General features: G+C 40.2%; 1 protein-coding gene across 1 annotated transcript in view; it reads right to left on the bottom strand.

Annotated features, from left to right (window-relative positions):
- Positions 1 to 24,704, bottom strand: part of ANKFN1 (ankyrin repeat and fibronectin type III domain containing 1) — a 124,787-nt gene that overhangs the window by 44,684 nt on the left and 55,399 nt on the right. Inside the window, exons 8-9 of the mRNA XM_060763984.2 lie at positions 24,611 to 24,701; positions 10,405 to 10,512 (exon numbers count right to left, since the gene is read on the bottom strand). Coding sequence (XP_060619967.2) covers positions 10,405 to 10,512; positions 24,611 to 24,701 — 199 coding nt within the window. The remainder of the gene's footprint in view (positions 1 to 10,404; positions 10,513 to 24,610; positions 24,702 to 24,704) is intronic.

Below are 24,704 nucleotides of genomic sequence, written 5' to 3'. Positions count from 1 at the left end.
AAGAGTGTACCTCTAGCAAATTTCTAGAGAGCCTCCCCAGTAAGCTCCAGGTCCTCCATTATCTGCATTGTATAATCAATTCAGTTGACACAATTTTAAGTGCCAAAGCTCATGGCTATGGAATCATGGGAGTTGTAGTTTGGCAAGGCACCAGCACTGTTTGTCAGAGAAGGCTAAATACCTTGTAAAAGTTCAATTCCCTAGTTTCTGGAGCATTCATGGCAGTTGAAGAGGTGCCAAACTGCATTAATTCTACAGTGTAGATTCACCCTGTGGCATGTTGGGATCAGAAATTGGGTAATTTAATGGTGTTTCATCATATCTACAGTTTTAGATACTTTTAGCCTGCCCAGGAATGTATCCCCCATAGATATGGAGGTCTTACTGTACTTTAACAGCCATGGCTCCACCCTACAAAATATTGGGATTTGCAGAATGTGAGGGAATTGGAATTATCTTGGAAACTTGACTCCCTCTGGACTGCAGCACTAGAGTAGCTTGATGCAGTCTGATAGCATTTTAAAAAATAGTATCTGAAAACAATTATTTAGTTACTTTTTGAACAAGAAATTGATGCCTTGAAGCACCTTAAAGACAACGGACCTTTTCATGCTAACCTCCGTTTTGCTGACAATCGCTAGCGAAATGGCAGACACATGGATGCCTCGGGGTGCCCTGGATGCCTTCCCTCCTTCCCCCATTAGAGTGGGACAATGGGACAAGGTGCATTGGTGCACTGTCCCCATCAGATGGGGAAAAGGGCAGCCATGTGTGTTGCTGCATTGGCTTTTCCCCATCAGATGGGGAAAATATGGGTAGCTCCACTGGAGCTACTCAAAACCCACTTACCTTTCTGTCTTGGTCAAGAAAGCATTCACTTTGGGATGAATAGGACGGGGCCAAGCCAGCATCGTGTGATAGCGCTTGGCAGACCCCATCTCAAAGAGGGAAAAGGGGCCAAAAAACTTGTAGATATAGCATAATTAAAAGTAATTTATTACTTTTGAATTACTAGGCAATAGGAAATTTTTTTAGAAATACAACCACAATGGTAACTAGCTAAAATAATTAAAAGTAATTGTCTGTTTACTTTCAGAATAACTACAAAGTATAGAATTTATTTGGGAAATGCAACTATAACTGCCCTTTGAATCCTGTCCACAGAATGGTAACTGTAACTAATTACTTTAAAACACAACCTTCCAGGTTCTGGAGCTGAAATATGCAGAGACATAACAGATGTGCCTCCACTCTCCAGTCTGAACTCTCACGCATGTCCTAAAACATCTGGAGATAACTCTGAAGTCCATGAAGTTAGTCAGTGCTTTGTAGGCAAAATGGGGGGAAAATGTACAACAGGTGTCTCTCAGCAGGTTCCTTCTTGTTTGTTTTCAGCTTGAAGGCAAATGAGTTTTAAATCTGTTAATTCCCTGCAACCCAAGGAAAAAGTTAGGCACATGCCTGCGAATGGGAGACTTTGACTTTCTAAAAAGAAAGCACTGCGGTGTCTCAAGAAACCTACTCTGCAGTTATCCCAGTAAAATAAATAGCAGGGCACATTTAACGCTGTAAAATATATGCTATTTGGCTAGTCAATGGTTTGGCTCCACTCCACAAACACTTTAATGGCTGCTACTAAAGAACCGACACACGAGTACCACAACGATTCCAGCCTTGTTGATTGCTTTTGTTTTTACAACTTTGTACAAACAGGGGCCAGAAATACAGAAGTGGGATTAAAAAATAATTTGGGATCCACAGGAAGAACGCACTTGAATGGCCTGCCATTTAATTAGCTAATAAATAACATGGCAAGGTACTAATTGTGTGGCAGCAAAGCTATCTGTAAAAGCGAGGCTATATCAATAAATGATAAGGCAAACTGGCTTAGGGACCATTACAATGAAAACTTTCATGCAAACATTTGAAATTAGCCAGAAAATTAGAAAACAACCAGAGCTTAGATTTCTGTCAAAAGAAACATTTAAATCTGCCTCTTGCTTAAGCGGTTAAGAAGGTGTTTTGCAGCTAACAGGAATTAACCTTTCTTGCCTTAGTAACTTAAAACAAATGCAAATGGGTAGATATGAAGTGGAAAGGAAGGAAACACATGATTTCTGGCGCATAAATGGTAGTGTAGTTATGCCTTTTTAAAAACAGAGCACAATTCTGTATTTAAAAGGCTGTACAAACAAGCCCAGTCTGATTGGCTTCAGTTTATCATTAAAGAATCATAAAAAGGGAAAGCGAACAGGATTGTGGAAGCTTCCCTTCTACCACAAACACCTGCATCAAAAAGGCAGACACACAGGACACTTGGTTGTAGACATCTCCCACGAGTGAAAAGTGTTCTGTTCTTATTTAGATTAGAAACAGACATGTGACTGTAATAGCTTCTTTTGGAAGAGAGGCTGGCAGGTTGTCACTCTTTCTGAAGTGGCTTCCGAATAGTGATATGCTCTAATCATTCCAGGGTGGGTGGGTGGTCCCACTATGAAGCTAGGGCTTGGATTGAGGGGAGATCTACAGCACAGCCCCTATTTTAAATAGGAAGTGTACAAATGTTCTTTTGGAGCAGTCACCTGTTCTTTAATTCGGGAAAACAAATTTCTACCCATTCTGGTAGATTTGATAGTCTGAGCATATCTTTGCTAAGTTTTTTCTCCTTGTGCTAAAGCACATAAAATCAGTTGATGAGTGTGTTAACAGAAAAATGCAAAGCATGAAGTTGATTGGTTGGGTCATGCCAGAGAGGGTATCTGAGCCTGGGAATTTTGGCAACAGTTGCATGTTTAGGTTTTCTGTGCAGGGAGCTTACCAAGTCAGTTTACATTTTTTTCTTCTGAGCTGCTGGAAGAAGATCCCTCACTTGGACACCTAAGGACCATTTGAATCTCTCTCAGAAGAACATTGTGTGAGTCAATGCAACTGTTCACATGACTGTATATATGTTACTCTGTATAACAAAGAGTAAACACCTTGTTCTTTACTAATAATCCATGTAGAATATTTTTTTTTTAGCAAGACAGTGTGTGGATTGGTAAAGACATGAACTATACATACTTTTTATTCTGCTACATCCTGGACCACTTCTCTACAGGCTAAAATGGCTCAGAGAAGACAAACAATATGAAGTTGCCTATGCATGTTGCCCTGGGGGAAATTGAGGCATTTAAAGAGATATGAGAACTATGTCCCTCCTTTGAGGATCAGTGTAACCCATGAGCCTGCATAGTAACTCATCCCTTCCTGACTAATTTGCACTCTTGCAAAAATTAACTTGGCAGATCCATTGATGCACATCCCTACAAAAGAACTAACCTACCAGGGCACAGTGTAACAACACTGGAATGTATTATATGGTTATGACATACCTCTCAAATTCCCCACAGCAAAATGGGTGCAGTATTTTATATAGCTAGTCTGCTTTCCAATGCTGCTATAATCTACAATTTCTCTATTTCAGCCATATCTCCTATAGCAGTGGTTCTCAACCTGGGGTCCCCAGATGTTTTTGGCCTCCAACTCCCAGAAATCCTAACAGCTGGTAAACTGGCTAGGATTTCTGGGAGTTGTAGGCCAAAAACATCTGGGGACCCCAGGTTGAGAACCACTGTCCTATAGCATGTGAAGAGTAAACTATATCCATGTGTGAAGTCTATACATTTTAGTCAAAAAATCAATCAAAGATTAAAAAAAATCAACCTGGGCTAACAAATTCATGGGTCAATATAAGTATTATACTTGAACTCTTATATAAAAAAGAAAAACCTCATTCTTTGAATAGAGTAGCAAATTGTGTGTTTAGTCCATACTGGGAGAACCTTAAAAAGACCCATCTCCTCTATTCTACCTGGACCTTTTGAATGCCTAGGCATAAAAACAGTGCTGGTGCCCCTTTTCATAGAATTACCCTCGATTTTCCCAGGGGTATATCAAAATCTAGAATTTTAGCCCCCAAACCCACCCTTGCCTTATTCATGATGTCAGCTTATATATGGGTAATAAATATGGTAATATATTATACTTTTATCCACAAATCTGCATATTATAATTGCAATTTTGTTGTCACATCATATTGTCAGAGGTGAGAATATCCCCTCTACAGGTGTGGATGTGTCAGTGACCCCCTTGGCAGCCTGGCTTGACAAATCTTGTCACTTTAAGGCTAAATAATTTTCTTCACATTTCTATTCTGTACACAGGCTGATGTGGAAATCATTCCAGCTCTTTGCAAAAATGGCAGGGAAGAAGAGAGTGTCTGAATTGCACTGGCGTCTATTCGTGACTTTGGCATTCACAGGTCTAACTCAGTGAGATGCGGCACAGATTAAGAAAAGCGTGCACAATGCTGAGTAAGGTCCATGAATGGGGCGCCTGGAGAAGGTCATGAGAATAGGCCCTCTCCTTCATGTCTCCTAGCTATGCCTCTCTTCCAGTCTTGCCTTGAAATAGGCTGCTGTCCAATGTGCGAACCTCTGCCCTTTGCCAAATGAGGTAAGGGAGCCAGTTCTGCAGCTCATAGATCAAATTACTGTTCAAACATTTTTAAGGATTAGCTTTGGACTTGGCCATCCAGGATTTTACTGGACACACGCCACTGAAAGAAAATAAAGAGTAACTATTACAATGAACACAGTTTTGGTTTTCCTTCTCACCTTAGATCATCACGACAGCTACGTTTAACTACAAATGATTTCTCCGAAATGAGTAATGACAGAAGGATAGGCATGAGGGTGGGGAAGACTAGACTCCTGAGATCTTAGATCTACACAACACCAAGGATTCAGTAATCATAGACACTTGGCTGTAGTAGTCGTGAAGACAAATGGATGATCTTGTTTCTTGTAATCATTAAGATTGTCTTTTCCCTCCGGAAGATTCAGTGTTGGAAAGCAAAGCTCCCGCCCCATCATATTACTTAGAGAGTTACAAAATATCAGTGGATCTAAAGGGAAACCTTCTTATATGAAATGTACACAACAGTGCTATCAAACTTCTTTGCAACATGTCTGCATTTTTGCACATCCTACAATTACCTTGTTTTAATAGGGAGAGTATCAATTAAGCCCCCTTTTCAGGTGCTTTTAAAATACCCTGTTTCCCCAAAAATAATTTGGGAGTTGTAGTTGCTGGGATTTATAGTTCACCTACAATCAAAGAGCATTCTGAACCCTGCCAATGATAGAATTGAGCCAAACTTCTCACACAGAACCCCCATGACCAACAGAAAATATTGTGTTTTCTGAAGGTCTTTGGTGACCCCTCTGAAACCCCCTCGCAACCCTCCCAAGGGTCCTGACCCCCATGTTGAGAAAAACTGCTCTAGACTGAATTTAAAATGCAAAAGTAGTTTAAATTAAGTTAATTCAGCTGGAGGGAATGGAAAAGAGCAGGTAGATTTTTGCCCTTCCCAGTCAGCTCAGGAAAAAGCAAACTGCTCCAGCCTCTTCTAGCTGGCCTGGAACTATTAAATCATAACTACAGTACAATAATAGCATCTTGTACCAGTGGTCTGATTGCTTTGGATCCCCCACCCCCATCTGACAAAGTGAGGGGAATTCATAAAGAGTAAAAAGAGGAAAGTGACCATGTCTGCTTCTCTGATATCTTTTTCAAAGAACAGATTGTGGGGGAAGAAAGACTTGTTTTGCAAAGGCTAGAGAAAGGCAGGAGCAGGGAGTTGGGGCGGGGTGGGGGGGGAGGAGGGGAGATAAGAGGCAAGACAGGAAAAGAGAGGACCTGGAGGGGAGAGGAGAAGCAAGGGAGGGGAACAATTGTGTGTTTGCAGACAGGTTTGATACTGACTGTTTTCAAACTGGTATGTCGCCAGTATGCTTCTGCTTCAACAACACAATTGCTGCTAGACAACAGACTGCTTTGATAAAGTCTTTATTCTGCCCCCTTAGATTTCTGTCTCTGTATAATTGCTTCATTTTAATTCTAGTCACTACTTGGCAAATCAGTTTAGTGTTTCTTAAAGATTTCTGCTTCCTCCACAGAACAATATTTGCTAGTATTCCCTGAGAGAAAAATGAACTATATTAAAGCAAGTCTGAAGGATAAGCATGCCCCCATGATTGCTATATTTTTTTAATGCTCAGTAGATAATGCCAAGTAACAGTGCCACTTTTTCTGCTCTCCTAAAAGACAGGACAGTGGTTCTCAACCTGTGGATCACCAGTTGTTTTGGCCTACAACTCCCAGAAATTCTGACCAGTTTACCAGCTGTTAGGATTTCTGGGAGCTGAAGGCCAAAATATCTGGGGACCCACAGGGTGAGAACCACTAAATAAGATAGATCACAAGGTTCCTTCCCAAAAATGCATATATTATTGTTGTGTTAACTCAGGGGTTGGAATGATTTCTGGACAAGCATGGGAGGAAGATATCTTTAATATTTCTGCCAGCCCTGGATTTCTCCCTGCCCTAAACTGAGCTTTGGGATCAAACACGGGCCCATGGTGTTATGTGTCCATGTGGAATTTGCAGTGAGAAGTGACAGGAGATACAAGCAAAGTTTAGCACCTCTTCTTTATCAGACGTGCTCCACACACAGATTTCACAACTTTAAAGGTCTAGAAGCAAACATTTATCAAGCAGTGGTGAATTTTGAAGCACCACTACTTGTGTCAACACTCCCATAGGAGAGTCCCAAAATGCAGGAAACTATGTGAACCAAGGCCAGTAGCTCAATTTCTAAGCATTTTGTGCTTGTAAAAGTATAAGTCTTTTATAAACCTAGTTGGGTCTTAGTTATCCAGTTAGGACCACCCAAACCCCAAATATTTTGGTTCACAACACAGATAAATGAGAGCAATGCAATGGTACTTGAGAAACCTATTTTTCAACCATTTTGAATATATTTTCAATAATTTCCATAGATCTGAGTAACAACTCTGCATTTATCTTAATAGTAGTGGTGTGAGGAAAGCTGGATTCTCAGAGTTGAAGCCCCAGAGATGTTTAAATAAGAGAAGAAACAACATCATTTGCATCCCTCTCTGATTAGCTGCAAGAATGGAAATGGATGTTCTCAGATGTTGGGATACCAATGGGGAGAATAAGGAGAACTTTTTCATTTCAGGATTTATCCTGTATAGAAAAAGGCACCATTTCCCAAGAGTATTCACAATTCAGGGATTATTCTGTACAAAATTTGCACATGGCTGTTTTGCATAGAAATATTATCCTGTGCAGAAAAGACTGTTTCTTGTCCCAAAAATGCTGCTTTATATGCAAATCACCTGTGTGTGAATTTTGTGCACTGGACATCTCCAAGTACAGCATTTTCTGCCCAAGGAATAATGCATCTGCATCAAAGTGTCATGTTCTATTCAGAATGTGCTGTTTTTCTGCACAAAACAACAATGTGAAAATTTTGTGCAGAATAAGCCCTGAACTGTAAAGATTTTCCTGAGTCTAGGATTCGTGTCACCTGTCAAAAAGATATGGTTTTGACCATTTTTAAATTATTTTCAAATACGTTTTCCATCTCCAACAGAGACATGCCAGTTATACTACTGAATAGAGCACAGAGTGATGCTAAGGAATGTTTCTGTCCCTATTCCCATTACCCAATGGAGTAAGTAAAGATGTATAGAACTTGAGGCTTGTATGCTTACTATAGACCAATGGTTCTCAACCTGTGGGTCCCCAGATATTTTGGCTTTCAACTCCCAGTAATCCTAACAGCTGGTAAACTGGCTGGGATTTCTGGGAGTTGTAGGCCAAAACACAACAGGGACCCACAAGTTGAGACCCACTGGTTTAGACAGAATCCTCTTCCGCAAAAAACAAATATGAATACGTTGCATTTTTATAGGTTTGCTTCAAAGCTTATTTTCATGACAGTAACACCACTTATTAGTAGAGCTGGTTCTCAAAATGGATGTGTACATTGTTCACCCAGGCATATCACTATTTCTTTTGGGGAGGGGGGTGTTCTGCATTTTCAAAAAGTTGATTTTCCTCCAGATATTGGACTTCATGCTCCTAAATTAATTTCATATATTTCTTCTATGAATAGTGTATACACCACAATTACAAAGTTCAAGAAATTGTTATGAAGGAAATATGGTCTAGCAGTCTATCTTTGAAGGGTACTTCAGTTGCCCATAGAATCACAAGGTAGAGAGATGAGAGAAATACCTGCCATTTTTTTAAAAAAGCGGTATTAATCAGTAGGCTTCCTTGGACCCTAATTAGTGGGAGATGGAAAAACCACTTATCTTCATGCACCTTCTCAAGTGCTTTTTAAAGGACACTTTTTTCCTTATCGTGTAAGCATTCAATGTTGCTATAGTTACAAGAAAAGAGCATGCGGACCCTTGATGGTCATAATTGTTGTGTAGTTGTGCACAAAAGAATCAAGGCTTTCTCCTGCAGAAATTGCTAGGGAATTTATTTTTCCCCTCACAATACCCCAGCAAACTTGAACAATTTCAATTTAACCTGCAATTACGATGGGTGAAACAGCAGGGTGACAATCAATGGGGTAACAGTGTGATGCCTCCTGTTGCTTTGCAGTAATAATTTCAACAAGAAATCAAGATTTGTTTTTATATGAAGATTTTTTTTTTTTTAAAAAGGGCCTTTTAGACAGTCTCACACCACTGCTTTGCTTTTTCTGATTCGGTTGCCATCAAAGCTGAGCAAAGATCTTAAGACATAAACTCTCCCTAGTCTCTCCATTTTGGGCAGAACGGGGATCATTTTTACTTAAAACACAGCATTTTTGCTATTTGCATGCTCATTAGGGTGCCTCTTTTTAATTTACGAGCTGAATCTCCCTCACAGAGAGTTACTAGAACATTCCTATGAGGAATAGCCAAACTGGGTTCATCTAGAACAGTGGTTCCCAACCTTTTTTTGACCAGGGCCCACTTGACTAGGGTCCACTTTGATCAGGGCCCACTTGACCGGGGCCCACTTGACTAGGGTCCACTTGACCGGGGCCCACATTGAACAGGGTTCACTTGATCAGGGCCCACTTTGACCATGGCCCAATTGACCAAGGCTTACTTTGACCAGGGCCCACTTGAATGGGGACCAATTGGTCAGGGACCACTTTGACCAGGGAGCACTCTTCAACATTAGCACCAAAAGGGGCAGGACTGGTCAGCTCTGTGGAAAGGAATAGAAATAAAATAAAGAAGGAGGAGGTTCGTGGATCAGACTTTTGTTCTCATGGCCCACTGCTGGACGATGGCCCACAGATTAAGAACGACTGATCTAGAAAGTGCAACATATATGGCAATATTGTCAAGTTAACCCATGAAAAGCATCAGTAATGGAAAGAGAGCATATCTACATTGTAGAATTAATTCCGTTTGTCACCACTTTGGCAGCCAAGAAATCTTGGGCTTTGTACTTTGGTTAGGGACGAAAGCCTTTTCCACACAGCTGAATAAGATCCCACATTTGCGGCTTTGAACTGGACTATATTGCAGTGCAGTATAACCCAATTCAAAGCAGATATTGTGGGATTTTTTGTCTCAATATTCTGGATTATATGGTTGTGTGGAAGGGCCCCAAGACTCCTGGGCAAGAAGGCTGAAGAGCTTGTAAAATTACAGCTCCCATGCTTCCATATCATTGAGCCATGACAATTAAAGTGAGATCAAACTGTATTAATTTTATAGTGTGCATGCACGTAGAGCTAGACCCTCACAGTGATGATTCCTGAAAGAACTAGACAACGAAGCTTTTTTTTTTTTAAATAACAACTTCCCTGCTTTCTGAGTGCCAAACAGGCTTTTGGGAGAGCTCTGATCCCTGCAATCTGGCAGTGTGATCTTCTATGCATTCAAACAAGCAGGAATGATGAGGGTTACTTTTGGGCAAAGGCTTCTCATCCATCAGAGGTACCGATGGAAGTTAAAGACAGTTGCCTCAGGTGCTTCTTCTCTTAGCCTCAGCCATTGTGTGAGCCTGGCTACAAATACGCAGTGGGAAGAGAAAAATATTTTGCACATGCTTTCTTTTCTCACAGACTATAAGGGAACATCGGAAACAAAAGAGCCCCTAGTCAAAACGAACCTAAAAACCAAGAATTTGTATCAACACAGTATTATTCATACTTGCAAAGAAGCTGACATGCCTTTAAACTTTTTAATTGGATTTTGTTTACTATCCTGCGAGAGAGAGAAAAGAATGAAGAAAGGGAAAGAGAGAGAGAGAGAGGAGTGCTTCAGTGAAAGCTTGTTTTCAAATGTTTGCTGCATTGCCAATTTGGAGAGGCAAGAGCAAGATAGTCTGCTAAAGTGATTCCAGATGGGCCAATATTAATATCTTTCTGTTCCTGATGAATGAGAAGGTATGACCCAGATAGAAAGCTGCTAAAATTACAGGCGCCACGGAGGCTTCGGCTGGTGCCCTTCCACACGGATACTTTATCCTTACCTCGGCAACTGTAGCTCTGATGAGAGGCTCTAACCTGCTGCAGCAAACGTTCCAGGGCTTCAATCTGTCCCCTGTGCCTCGGCTCCCTGCCATCATAGTCTTTCCAGTCTAGTGAACAAAAGAAACAAACAGAATGAAAACGCAGCAAAGGAAAGCGAGCCAGGCTGAGGGCTTCTTTGCTCTGGGTGTCTCTTGGCTGCAGAGGGAATTGGCCACCAAGTTTGTTTTTAAGCTTGCCCATTTCCCATACTGTTATTTTACTACCTGCATCTCTGGCCCCTTCTACACTGCTATATAATCTAGTTTCAGATTAACTGCATTGAACTGGATTACATGTCAGTGTAAATGGGGCCTCGGTAGCTTGACTTATTTATTATTTCTTTATTTACAGTATTTATATACCACTTTTCTCACTCCTGGGGGGACTCAAAGTGGTTTACAAAAAATAATGACAAAATTCAATGCCTTACATACATAAACCAAATCATAAATCAAACAGCATATGACTAAGCATAAAATAAAATAGGACAAATTCACCACAAGATATTACGACACTTAAACATGAAGCATAAAAATTAAAAACACCTAATAAAAATGTAAACCACATGATCCAAACTCATAGACCAGGCCATTCCAGATGTTGATTATACATATTCCATATTTACTTCTTGTACTGTTACTTTAATAGTCAAAAGCTTGATTAGTAAAGTAATAACCATAGCCATGTCTTAATTCTCTTTCTAAAGGCCAGGAGGGAGGGGGTTGATCTAATCTCACTGGGGAGAAAGTTCGAGAGCCCACCAACCGCACTTGTGATGCAGGTGGGACTGAGAGCAGGGCCTCCCCAGAAGATCTTAACCTCCATGATGGTTCATAGAGGGGGATACATTCGGACAGGTAAGCTGGGCCAGAAACATTTAGGGCTTTGTAGGCTACTTTGAATTGTGCTCTGTAGCAGACTAGCAGCTAGTGGACCTCGTGTAACAGGGGAGTTGTGTGCTTCCTGCTCTGGTGAGAAACCTGGCTGCCGCCAATTGGACCATTTGAAGCTTCCGAACAGTCTTCAAAGGCAACCCACATAGATTTCTTTCCCTCTGTTATTCAATCTTTTCATTTAACCATCACATACACATGTACATACTACCTATAAGTATGGTAGTTTATTATTTGGCTCTCCTTTATACTTGCAAAATAGTACTAAAGCTTGAGGACCTGGAAGCCCCCACTTTCCTACTCAGCCATGAACTCTCTGGAAAAAGGATGCCTAAAGTGAAGCAGCAAATGGACCCTCCTCCCACTGCCCAAAGTTAATATGGAGAAGATACCCAGAGCCAGCTACATTATTTCAGCATATGAGGCAAAGTCCCATAAGCACCTCACTGCCTGGCAGTACAAACACAATAAGATCTAATTAAATAATTTGTAATTTCATTCTCTTTCATGACACACAAAATCTGCTGGCTGAATCTGCCACCTCACCTTGCCTACTGGCAAAGCAGGCATTCTCTGAGCTCCATATCTTTAATGCCAGACAATGTTACAGGTGCAGCATTACTGAAAAATATCTGCAACGAAAAACACCATATACTCTTGGTATGTATTGCTATATATGTTGGGTGTGGGAACCAAAATCTACTGGAAGGTATACATGCAGAAAATAGAGATGGGTGGTGTCACTCAGTTCTACAACCGTATCACACGAGGGAGTCCTCTCCCCCCCCCCCGGTGCCATTTCACCAGTAGGCGTGGTGAAACAGCAGGCACGAGGGCCGATTCTGTTGCGGTGACACTTTCCCCATCACATGGGGGAATCATCACCCAAAGAGGGCAGAACTGTCTTGTGTTGTGGGGAAAGCATCCAACAATGCTTTGACCCTGGTTGGGTGCTGGGTCTCCACTGGAAGTCACACAATGCTGTGTGATGGCTGGCATGGGGCTCCAACCATTAGACAGTTTGAAAGCACCCTAGGATATTAATTTCCCCCATCTGATGAGGTTCTTAGTCCATCAGTGCAATGAGCCTCCATGTACGGATTTCACCAGTACAGTGATCCTCATTGTTGTCACTGAGGTAGTTCATGAGGTTCACCACATGAACTTAATGGTTATAGAATGTTACCACAGTAGAAAAGGCCTGCCACCCTTAACTATAAATTTTAGGAGGTGGCAATAAAGTAGTCATAGCCCAAATTATACAAAAATCCAACTGTCAAGTGCAGTAGGCAGTAGCAGTCAAATGAAATAGAGATAAAGACTGCAATGCCAAGGGGGTCATCATCTATTTTGGAACCATGTATTTCATAGCACGGGATTTTTCCCTCCACATTTACCATAACATTGCAGTAGTGATTGTTAAAGGGTAAGAAGGCCTATTTTCCCCCATTGCTTTACCATGGTGGCCACTGTGTGTTAATCTCTATGCGCACATTTTAACTCTATTATCTCTGGTCATCTGCAACATTTCCTTTATGGTAGAGTGTATCCAGCTGTAATTCCAGTGACAACTGTGGGAGAAACACATTAAAGCTCAGATAACCCATACAGTTTGATTCCTAGCATGCCCCAAGACTTTTGTAGGTAGAACTTTTAGAAGAAGTAGACACATCTTGAAAATGCCCCTTTTTCCTTATCCTAATTAACTATATGTTGCATTCACTGTCTTTTTGCTCAGCCAGTAGTACCCAGTGGTATGAACCAGAACTAAAGTTTGGAAATATTAGGTCTAAATCCTAAATTCTATTGCCCTTCCCAACCAAATCAAGAGGATTTATCTGTTGCCTGCTCTAGCTGGAACTCACCAATGCCTATAAGCTACTATGAGAGTCTAGCACTGATTTTACATTTACTCTGATAATTCCAATGATTAATAGGTGGAAATTACACAATTACATCATTGCATTAACAATTAATGATGCATTAGTAATGTTCTGCTTTTAAATTTGGAAATCAATTAATAATATGATTCCAAACCATTTTCCCCAAGCTAACAAATTAACTTGCTACTTATTGTGTTGATGGTGCCATTATTTCACAATTAACAACATTTTAATGATTTTAAAATTGTGGTTTTAAAATTTGACTAATATGAGACATCACATTAATTTTAATGCATCACTCTTGAATTCCAGCAGGAAAATGGAAATGTGTTTTCTGATAGAGTGAAGGCATGCATTTAACCATGAGTTTTGACCACAGAACTCAATGTGAGTGGCTATTATTGGTGGCAGCCTCACATGTCTCAAAAGGTGAGACCTTTCTAATGCATTGAGAGTATTTTATTGTCTATAATTAAGTATAAATCAACCTCATGTCTGTTGAAGATATGTTTGGGGGCCAAAATTATGGATTTTGATATCTCCTGTGGCTTTTGAGGGACATTCTGCAGTCACCCCAATCATTCAAAAAGGCTAGAAGTGGCACCATGGCAGAGAGAATAAAGAGGAACAATGCTTCTTTTGGGTTTTCCAAAGTTATAGTAAATTCTTGCCTTTCACTAGAGACAGTTCCTTTTTTGGCAAGACTTAAGGTACAGTATGATGCAGTGAATTAAACTGCTGAGCTTCTGAACTTGCTGACCAAAAGGTTAGTGGTTTGAATCCAGGGAGTGGGGTATACTCTCAATGTTAGGTCCAGCTTCTGCCAACCTAACAGTTCAAAAACATGTAAATGTAAGTAGATCAATAGGTACCACTTCAGCAGGAAGGTAACTAAATTGCACTCTATGCAGTCATGCTGGCTACATGAACTTGGAGGTGTCTAAGGACAATGCCGGCTCTTTGGCTTAGAAATGGAGATGAGCACCACTCCTCAGAGTCAGACATTACTAGACTTAATGTCAGGGAAAACCTTTACTTCACTTTTAGTCACACAAGATGTGTGGGTAAATTAATCCAGATTTGGAGAGTTGATTTTTTTTACTAACAATTCTAGGCTTAGACATGAGCATATAGAATACTTCCTTGTGTCTCCTATTTCCTCCCTGGATGCCCGAGAAGAGCAGCTTCATTCCCCTCCCAGAAACTGATGGAAATGATATTCTTGCTGCTCAAGAGCTTATGGAGAAAAAGAATGGCCTGCTGTAACTCATCTCCTTCTTACCAAGGTTGACAAAGTATTAAGCAAAGGAGCATCAGTTATCTTTTTCAGCAATGCCTCTGAAGTGCATACATTGGTATAATAAGAGGCCCCGCCAGTATATCTAATCAACAAGATTCCAGTCATATTATTAAGCTCTGACCTAATTTAACAGCCGGCAAAAACAAACATTAGGATTTATGCTATTGTGACAGTGATTTCGTTTTCTTTCTTTCTCTTGTAAATTGTTTCTGATTTATGCACTGTTGGATACCAGAAGACAATTGGAAAAATATCATGCTGACCTGACCATCTGAAATATTAAAACATTTCTTTCAGTACTATAAAAATTATTCTTCCATCTGCTCCATATTTCACTATCATGTGGTTTACTTATACTGGTTCATTTTACCCATTTCATGCCATTTTAATTGCAACAGCATTTTAAAGAATCCTTGGATTGTAGTTTGGTGTGGCACTTAACACTCTCTGTTACAGAGTTACTATGTTGAACTCAAGAATAGAAGGATTTAGGATTAAATCTGTTTAATTCAATCATAAAGACAGGTTGCTGGGGGTCCTTGAGAACTATAGTACAAATGAGACTAAAGCTCTGTACTAGAGAATTGTAAGTACCTTACCAAAATAAAAATCTAAGGATATCTAAAGATGGAGCCTGAGGGTGGATCTATACTGCAGAATAAATGAAATTTAACACCACTTTAACTGGCATGGCTCAATAGTATGGAAACTGGGATTTGTAGTTTGTGAGACACCAGCACTCATTGACAGAGAGAGTTACATCTCTCAGCAGGCATGTAGCCGGGGGGGGGGGGGCTTGGGGGGCTTCAGCCCCCCCCCCGAAATTCTGATGGTGGTCCGCAAGAAGGCCTTACTGGTACATTATTTAAACTGTTATGTTTATTCATATCATGATCTGATCACCATGCTCAATATATCCCATATGCATGGGGGTATTGGGGTAACGATACAAAAGGTTTGCTAGGGTAGACCCTCTTTCACTCAGACTCAGCCCCCCCCCGAACCAAACTCAGCCCCCCCCCCCCCAAAAAAAAAACAAAATTCTGGCTACGGGCCTGTCTCTCAGCATTCCATAGCCTGGAGTCATGTCAGTTAATAAAGTGGTGCCAAATTTCATTAATTCTACAATGTAGATCCACCCTAAAAGATGACATTTAACTGGTTTCAAATTGAGTAGTGCAGATACCACCAAAAATGCCATTTCTTGTGTAGAGTTCATGCAGCAATCTGGAAAATATTCAATCCAGCCTTAAAAATTGAGTTGGTGGGCTAGTCACATCTCAAACATCCATTTGGGGATACTCTACTAATGCAACGAATGGGAAGGGAAGGATGGGGATGAAGAGGAACACAGAAATGTAATTAAAAACTGTCACTGAAATAACAGCCTATGGATTTGTGTTGTTGAAGGCTTTTATGGCCAAAATCACTGGGTTGCAATGAGTTTTCTGGGCTGTATGGCCATGTTCCAGAAATATTCTCTCCTGACATTTTGCCCACATCTCTGGCAGGCATCCTCAGAGGTTGTGATGGTTGTTGGAAACTAGGACAATTGAGGTTCCAGTTTCCAACAAAGGAAATTAGGACCTCACATCTGGAACATGGCCATACAGCCCAGAAAACTCACAGCAACCCAACCTATGGATTGTTGGACTTCCAGTGAGCTTTCAAGTTAAGGAAGGATTCAAATCCAAAGGGATTTGGATTCTTTTACACTACACTAACCTATCCACTATGATTCCATAGGAGGCGGTTATGGCAATTCAAGTGGATTTGTAGCACTATAATTGCATAGTGTGTAAGGCAGTGTTTCTCAACCTGTGGGTCCCCAGATGTTTTTGGCCTTCAACTCCCAGAAATCCTAACAGCTGGTAAACTGGCAGGGATTTCTGGGAGTTGTAGGCCAAAACACCTGGGGACATACAGGTTGAGAACCACTGGTGTAAGGGATCAATGCTTCTAACAGGGCACCAGATTACATTTGATGCCATATTGGCAAGTGAGGTTTTTGTGTCATTTCTGGGGGAATATTTTTAGAACCTTCTTAGAGGCTGCTATCTAACACTTGGATTTTAACAATAGCTCAGACAAGCCCCCATTCCCATCTCAAATATATTTGGTCGGTATGGATTGTTGGCTAGAGATTTAGGGCCCTCTTCTTGACTCCTCATGCCTCTATTTTTTCCTTACTTATTTTAATTTAAAAGAATACAGCTAACAACCCACCACAGCTCTGTAAATAAAAAGCACGCTGCCAGCATGTTTGCCTATTGATAGATTCATCTGAAAGCCAGGCAGATTGGCTCTGCATAGCTGGCACAGGGTTATGTGAATGTATTCAGAGCCACCAATTGGTTGGCTGTTTGCAAACGGAGCATGCAGTGTTAGTTTACATTGCAAGCTCACGAGCCAATGTTCCACTGGAAAGCTTTGACATTCCAGGGAAATAAAGAGCCCCTTTCCCCACACCTCTGCCGTTTACTACCAAGCGATTCAGGGGATGATACCACGGCTATTCAGCCTTTACATATACCATCCATTCAGAGTTATGTAAAACATGGAGTTGGTCCAGACCTAAATCTGGATGAAAAATCTTAAAATTTAAGCACAGGGAGGCTATTACAAAATTGAGAAGGTTTCAAAGAAAAGGTAGTTGTTTTGAATGGGAGATGGATTAAAATATGCTATGAAAAGATTCATGGGAGCATAGGTGCCTAAGCATGGGGTTATGTTTTAAACAAGGCAATGAGAAATAACGCCATTTTTGGACTTCTCCAAGTTCTGGAAATTGTTACCCTTGAAGTAATTAAGGCTAGAATCCAACACATATTTGCATAGGAATGCATCCCATTGAACTTAGTGGGCTTTTTTCTATGTAGAGAAACACAGGATTGCATTTTAAAATATCATTTTTTATTATTTGAAAAAATTCTGACAAATATCCCTCTGAAGATGCTTGCCATAGATGCAGGCGAAACGCCAGGAGAAATGCCTCTAGAACATGGCCATATAGCCCGAAAAAACCCACAAGAACTGAATATAAATATTTGCCATAATAAAGCTAGTCCCGGTGCTATCTTTACAACTCAGAGGAGGCTAGACAGGATGAATTGTCTGCACCAGTCAGCAACATGTAGCACTAAGCACCAGGTAATGCTTCTCCATCATGCACTTGGCAGCAGCTGGGTGCTGACAAGTGAACGATCCCTGGCAGGCATCAGCACCATGAGATCAGCAGCACTCTAATGTATGTTGGTGGCTTGGGAATGTTGAAAAGTCATTTCCAGCTTCCTTTGGTGATAAAAGTGACATGAAGACTGAATACTAGCTCATGGGACATGGATATCTTTTATTTTAGGGAAGACAAGATAGGTACTCAATATTTTAACTTTGATTTTAAATGGATATGAAATGGTATAAAATTCTACCCATTTGAATAGAAAATAGTTTCAGAAAGCAAATGTTCTCTAAATCTTGGCTCAGTCATGTACCAAAATAGAGAATGCAGTCAAGAAAACAGAAGATTTAAGGCCCTCATTTCATGAAGGTCCTTGATGCAGGAGATCGTGGCAGGACCCATAGGGCAGTGGGGCAAATTGTGGGGCAGTGGGGCAAATCCATTGCCCAGCACTCCGCACCACCCGCTTGCCCATCACATGCTGGAAAACATATTTTTCCGGCCTTCTCCCGCATTGTCTCCATGATTTCCAATCTGAACATGAGTAGTCTTTCTTGTTCAGATTTCTCTCTTCTAGTATACTTTGCCCACTCAGCTGGCACTGAGTCCTGCCAGAAGTATATGTGTGTTATGTGATGAGATCCGGTAGGCTCCGTGCTGGCTGCGTGGGCGAAGTGTGCTAGAACAGATAATTTTTGTAATGTTATGAGGTCCTTAGATGTGGAAAGATAGCCATGAAATAACTCAACAAGCTCATGTATACAGAGCTATAACTAAATACCAAAGTCAGAAGGATCAATGCTGTAGTATTTCCAGTTTCTATGTGTGCTCATACCAACTTTGAGCAGTGAAGAAATCCGACGGAAAAGGGAACAGCTCATTTTAATTGTGGTCCTGGAGAAGAATTCTGTGGATACCTTGGACTGCCAGGAAGACAAATAAATAGACCCAAGAGTAAATTGGGTCTGAATACTTGTTAGAACAACTAAATTGAGGCTCTATCTATTTATATGACTATCTGTCATCTCAAAATGAATGATTTGTGTTTCACATAAATACTTGTTATCAACCATTTCATTAAATACTCATAGATGCACATCACAAGCAAAGGCAGGCAAGAAATAATAATAATAATAATAATAATAATAATAATTATTATTATTATTATTGGAGGTGTAGGCAATAATGCCCATTAACAGAGTGGAGCTTACTTATGAATTCACATGTCTCGAATTATGCTATGGGAGTGTTACAGAATGCACATAGAGAAGCTATTTTTGATTTATTATTCAGCATTCAATATTTCAGAGTATTTTAAAATGTAAGATTATAAAAAGATAAACTTATCTAAACTTACAAGAAAATACACCCTATATTTGGTACTATTGACACTGTGTTCTCTGAGTAAGCATGCAAAGTATTATATGTATTATATGAAGGGAAGGTAGAAGACAAGCACTGCCACCATGTATTCTCCCAAAATACAACCTAATGGAGACAAAGCCTGTTAGTTTTGTTCTGAATATAGTTTCTTGGCTTTTGGGCTCAGAAGAGGAGTTGTTTACTATCCTTTTACTATCCCAAAAATCTGTCTTGGATTACAGGGAACAAAATTCATTGATTTTTGGAATGTCTCAATGGCTCTGGAAAGCCTCATATGCAATAATACATTCTGTGTCAAATGAAATATTGGTATCATGCAGAAAGAATTTGCCTATGTGACATTAAGGAAGTATCCATGACTCATAGTGATTGGTTCAGATCTTTGGTGAAGCTCCTCTAGACATGGAAGTTTGAAATTATTTAACTGAATTCATGTTTCTATTTTGATTTGGCAGAATCTCTGGTTAAGGACCTACATTCCGTATTACTAGAAGTGTTGCAATTTTGAAGCCTTATTGAAGGTTTTAGACAACGATGCTTTTTCTTTATGAAAAGCAGAAAGTGAAGACAACAACTCTTATAGGAAAACAGGGCAATTAAGGCTTGGAGAAGAATGCAAACAGTGCAGTCCTGGAAATTCCTAAAATGTCAAATAAACCTCTTTCCCCATAAACTTATCAGCTTGTCACATTGAGATTCAATGCCTAATAAATTAGTTATAATCCAACATCCCAAAAATTATTCTGAAGTATGAAGTTTTTCCAATTAGATAAAATAAGCATGTTTGCAGTAATTGATAGATAGTGCATAGTAATCCTTTACATGTCTAATGAAAAGTAGGACTGTGTCAGGGATGTCTTGGGGGGTGGGGGTGGGTGGGTATTAGTATACATACTTACAGGGGAGTAACCTCTATTGGACACAGTGGTCATATCACAACATGCTTAGAATTATGTTGTATGCTTGATGCCTTTTAGGCTGGATCTACACTGCTCTATATACCAGGATCTGATCCCAGATTATCTGCTTATCCCACATTATTTGACAGTGTAGACTCATAGGATCCACTTGTTCAGCAATCTCATTTGGTCTTTGTAATATGAAAATCGCAGTTTCTGCTTCACTCTGGCACGTTGCCATGCCCTCCCATCTGCTGTATTGAAAGGTTGTTACCAGAAGACCCCATACTCTGAAAGACTGTGCCCCTGTGACTCTGGACACATAGAGACAATGAAGCATGTGCTTTTTCAGTGCCTGTTCTATAGAGATATTCAATCTCATGTCATTACCCCATGGCTATACAAACACCCAGGACACTCTGGACAATTTTACATCTCCCTGCTACTTTCAGACACTAACTTGGCTATAACTTATAATGTTGCCAAGTTCTGCATGGCAGCAGTTAAATTCCAATGGTCGATGGCTGATAGCATAAGCTAGTACAAGCCAGGACTTCATACTAGCAGAAAATAGGGATTACATTTTTTATTATAGCATGGATGTTGCTTCCTCCTCTATTTCACTGAACTTCCCTTCCCTGTGCCACATGAGTACCCCTGTTCCCTCCCTTTAGATTCCCTTCCCTTTAATACCATAAATGGTGTTGAGTTTTAATATAATCCTGTATATGGCTATTATCTTAGGGCCCTTTCACACAGCCCTATATCCCAGAATATCAAGGCAGAAAATCCCACAATATCTGCTTTGAACTGGGTTATCTGAGGGCCCTTCCCCACAGTCCTGTATCTCCGAATATCAAGGCAGAAAATCCCACATTATCTGGGTGTGGACTCATATAATCCAGTTCAAAGCAGATATTATGGGATTTTCTGCCTTGATATTCTGGGAAATAGGGCTGTGTGGAAGGGCCCAGAGTCCACACTCAGATAATGTGGGATTTTCTGCCTTGATATTCTGGGATATAGGGCTGTGTGGAAGGGCCCTTAGATTTTTAAGTTAATTATCTTAATGTCCTAACTATGATACATTTATTTTAAACTTTTAAATCTCTTAACCCTTAACTCTGATATGTTGTATGGGATTATGTCCCTCTTCTCTCGAACTGGTCATTGGCCGTAATCAAGTGAACTTGAACTTGACCCATATGATCCAGTTCAAAGCAGGTAATCTGGGATCAGATCCTGGGATATAGGGCACTGTAGAAGGGGCCTTAAAAATACTGTATCACCATTACTTTAGAGTCCTTGGGTAGAGGGCAAATGTTATGTCATATATCTGAAATATTGCAAACTCCTATAAACCTTGAACAGACTCCAATATTGCCTTGTTCACACGTCAAAATGTGTTGGTGTCCCTGGAGAATTATGATGAACTGCAGGTTGATAATTTCTGCTGTAAACAAACCATTCACTTTCCAGTGATGATCCCTGAACCTGGCAAGACTTGCCAATCAGATTCTCTCCCAGGAAGCTATTATTTCCCTGAAGTGTCCAAGGAGGGACCAGTCAAAAGTGCTGGGTCCTGCTGAGTACAGACATCATGAGAAACAAACATGGAAGGTCCGTGGTTTATTTAGCTAATGCCACTTGCAGTGACAACAATAACAGAGAACAGGCTTGAACTAGCAGTCCACCGATAAAGAGGGAGAAGGAAAGAGAAAACAGTATGAACTTCTTATGGGGGAAAAAAAAACATTAACTAGCTTTCTACTTCTGATCCACTGCTGCTTCTCCTTCATTTGTCTCCTTTTCAAGAGTGTTAATTTAGCTCTCAACATCAGGCCAAATCATACACTTTTAGAGTGGATAGATTCAAGAAATGTACTGATGTGCTGCTGACAGCAGAATGCGTCAATCCTTTGCCAAATTCAAGTCTCAAGGACTTGCATTTGGAAATGCTATTCCACACATAACTAAACATACAGACAACAGTGCTGCTTTCTACAATTATTTCAGAATTAAATTTTAATACACATGGTGTGACCTGTGGAATCTTTTCTTGGGCTGATTATGACAGAACCAGGAAAGGTCCCATCCCAAAGAGCAATAAATGGTCCTAGAAAACACCCCCCACCTCAGTATTTTTTATCTCAAAAGATAATTATCAGCATTGGGAGAGTGAAGGGGGAAAGATATATATTAACTGGTTTTCTCCATCATACCTATTAAATGAAATTGAGTTTCCCTGGCTAAATGTTAAATTTACTGCCAAATATGCAGAGGACAAATACCACATGGTCAGATAGAAAGGTTTTGAAAGGAATGGAGCAGAAAGCTCCTTAAAGATTATCTCAGGCCCCATCTACACTGACACATAACCCAGATTATCAAAGTAGATAATCCACATTAATTGCTTTGTACTGGATTATTTAAGCCCCCCAAGCCGGTCTGAGTCCCTCTACGAAGGTAGAGAAGATCAGGATATAAAAATTTTAAATAAATACATATATAAATATATAAATAATTTGAGTCTTTACTGCCATATAATCCTGCTCAAAGCAGATATTCTGGATTTTATATGGCAGTTTAGAAGGGACCTCACAGAGAAACCTGGAACAAATGGTGCATCTACATTGTAGAATACATGTAGCTTGGCCGCCCTCTAATTGCCATTGCTCAATGCTATGGAATCATGGGTAGTTTGGTAGTTTGGTGAGGCATCAACACTCTTTGACCAAGAAAAATTACAGTTATATATAAAACTACAGATCCCAGAATTCCATAGCATTGACTAATGACTCATTGCGCAGAACGGTTTTCCTTCATTTCATTCATTCTTTCGGGAGCACATAATAGGAAGGCCCCTCCTGGTACAAAAATCAGCTTGACACGAAAGCAAGTGGGAGCCGATCCTGGCTCCTCACCTGCTTTTCATGATCACGTGGTGCTCCATGCCTCCATGCCTTGGAAAATGAGTGCATAAGTGTGTGTTGCGTGTAGGCTCAGAAAGCACATAACATATGCCTGCCTGCAGCCAAGATTCTCCTCTAGAGTAACAATGAGAACTTGCTTCCTTGCCTTGTAAAGAGAGTGCGTGCATGTGTGGCATGCAGGTTCAAAAAGCGTCCATGCCTGCCAGCAGCCAAGCACCTCTCCTCTAGAGTAGAAACAGGTAAGAAGCCTCCTGAAAGAGCATGCCTATCTACAGCTGAGCACCTCTCCTCTAGAGTAAAACAGCTTCAATGCCTAAAATGATGGGAAGGGGAAGCCACCCCCTCCTATAATGGGCTGATAGAAATTGGAACTTTCAGTACCTCAGAGTGAGAATAGATATCTGTCCTCTCTATTTTGGGAGGCTCCCAAAAATGATCGGGGCCCGCACTGGAAGCCAGGACACAAAACGGGTCAAGGCTTACCCTGAAAGCACAACCCTAGTCATGATAATTAAACTGTATTAATTCTACAGTGTAGATGCCTTCACAGTTGGTCCCAAAGCTGTGATGCATTTCCCCTCTCTGACACACTGGAAATGCATTTAATAGATACAAACAGTCAGTCTGGGAATATTTATGAGAAAGTAGTGCTTCCGAGCTATCAGATGTCAATGCAATTCCTTTACTTCAAGCTCATTTGCCTTGCAAGTTGATTAAACTGCTCTAATATCCGAATCAAAATGGCAAATAATATAATAAAAAGAACCAATTAGCTCATGATTGGTATGAAGGTAGGCAGCGTAGGCAGTGTCAGTTTTAGCAGTGAATTGTGTTACAGGAAAAATGACTAACAGAAGGATGTTACTATGTCACAATAACAAAGAATGATTGCCTGTGCAAAATCTTTTTAAAACATTTCATTAGTACAAAAGAAGACATTGTAATATTTTTCAGTACTGGCTGAGACAGTTTAAATATTATTTGATGGATGGGTTGCAAGTATATAAAAATTATTTCAACCCAAAAACCTTATATTGAGCTGCTCCAGACTATCATAATCACAGGTAACTGAGGCCATGTCTACATGACCAAAATAAAGAGCACTCACTACTCAACTGCTGTAGGGAATCTTTTGATATTCTCTCAGATTGCACTGAAGCAGCCCCGGGCATTTCTCATATCCCAGATATGATCATTTGAACTGTACGTATCAATTTGTGATGCTTTTGGTAACCCATTATTCTTACAGTCAAGCAACAGGAAGCATACAAACATACAATTTCAGTTATTCCCTTTCCTTCTTGCTTTTCCTCTCTATTATTCGTAAATCCTTTTATTTTTTATGTTCTTAAAATAAAGCAGTTTAACATTTATTTTAAGCTATGGTAGTGCTCAAGGTGCCCTGCGCATCAGTTCCACTCTGTATATGTATGAATAATAATAAAAAATCTTACAATGAATGTTTGAAAGATGAGTATGTTGGCATATGCTGATTCAATAACCACATCCCCTAAAGAGTTGCTGACTTTTAAACATTTCATTTCTTACTGTTAGCATTATTTTATTTCATTTCAATTAAACTAGGCTTCTTTATAATTCAGTTGAAAGGAGAGAGTGAGAGAGACAGAAAGAGAGAGACTGTTGGGTCAAATAACATTATCAATCAATACTGAATGAGATAAAAGTTCTTAACCTACTAGAAGGAGAAGCGCAGGTGGGCGTTGAAGTCTGAGGGTGTCCCCAGCCTTTCATGTTATACGCGTAAACTCTGACGTAATAGCTTTGACCCTG

The sequence above is a fragment of the Anolis sagrei genome, chromosome 2, assembly GCF_037176765.1.
Source record: "Anolis sagrei isolate rAnoSag1 chromosome 2, rAnoSag1.mat, whole genome shotgun sequence".
NCBI lineage: Eukaryota > Metazoa > Chordata > Lepidosauria > Squamata > Dactyloidae > Anolis > Anolis sagrei.
The sequence above is the reverse complement of the archived record's forward strand: the minus strand, read 5'-3'. Positions and strand labels throughout refer to the sequence as shown.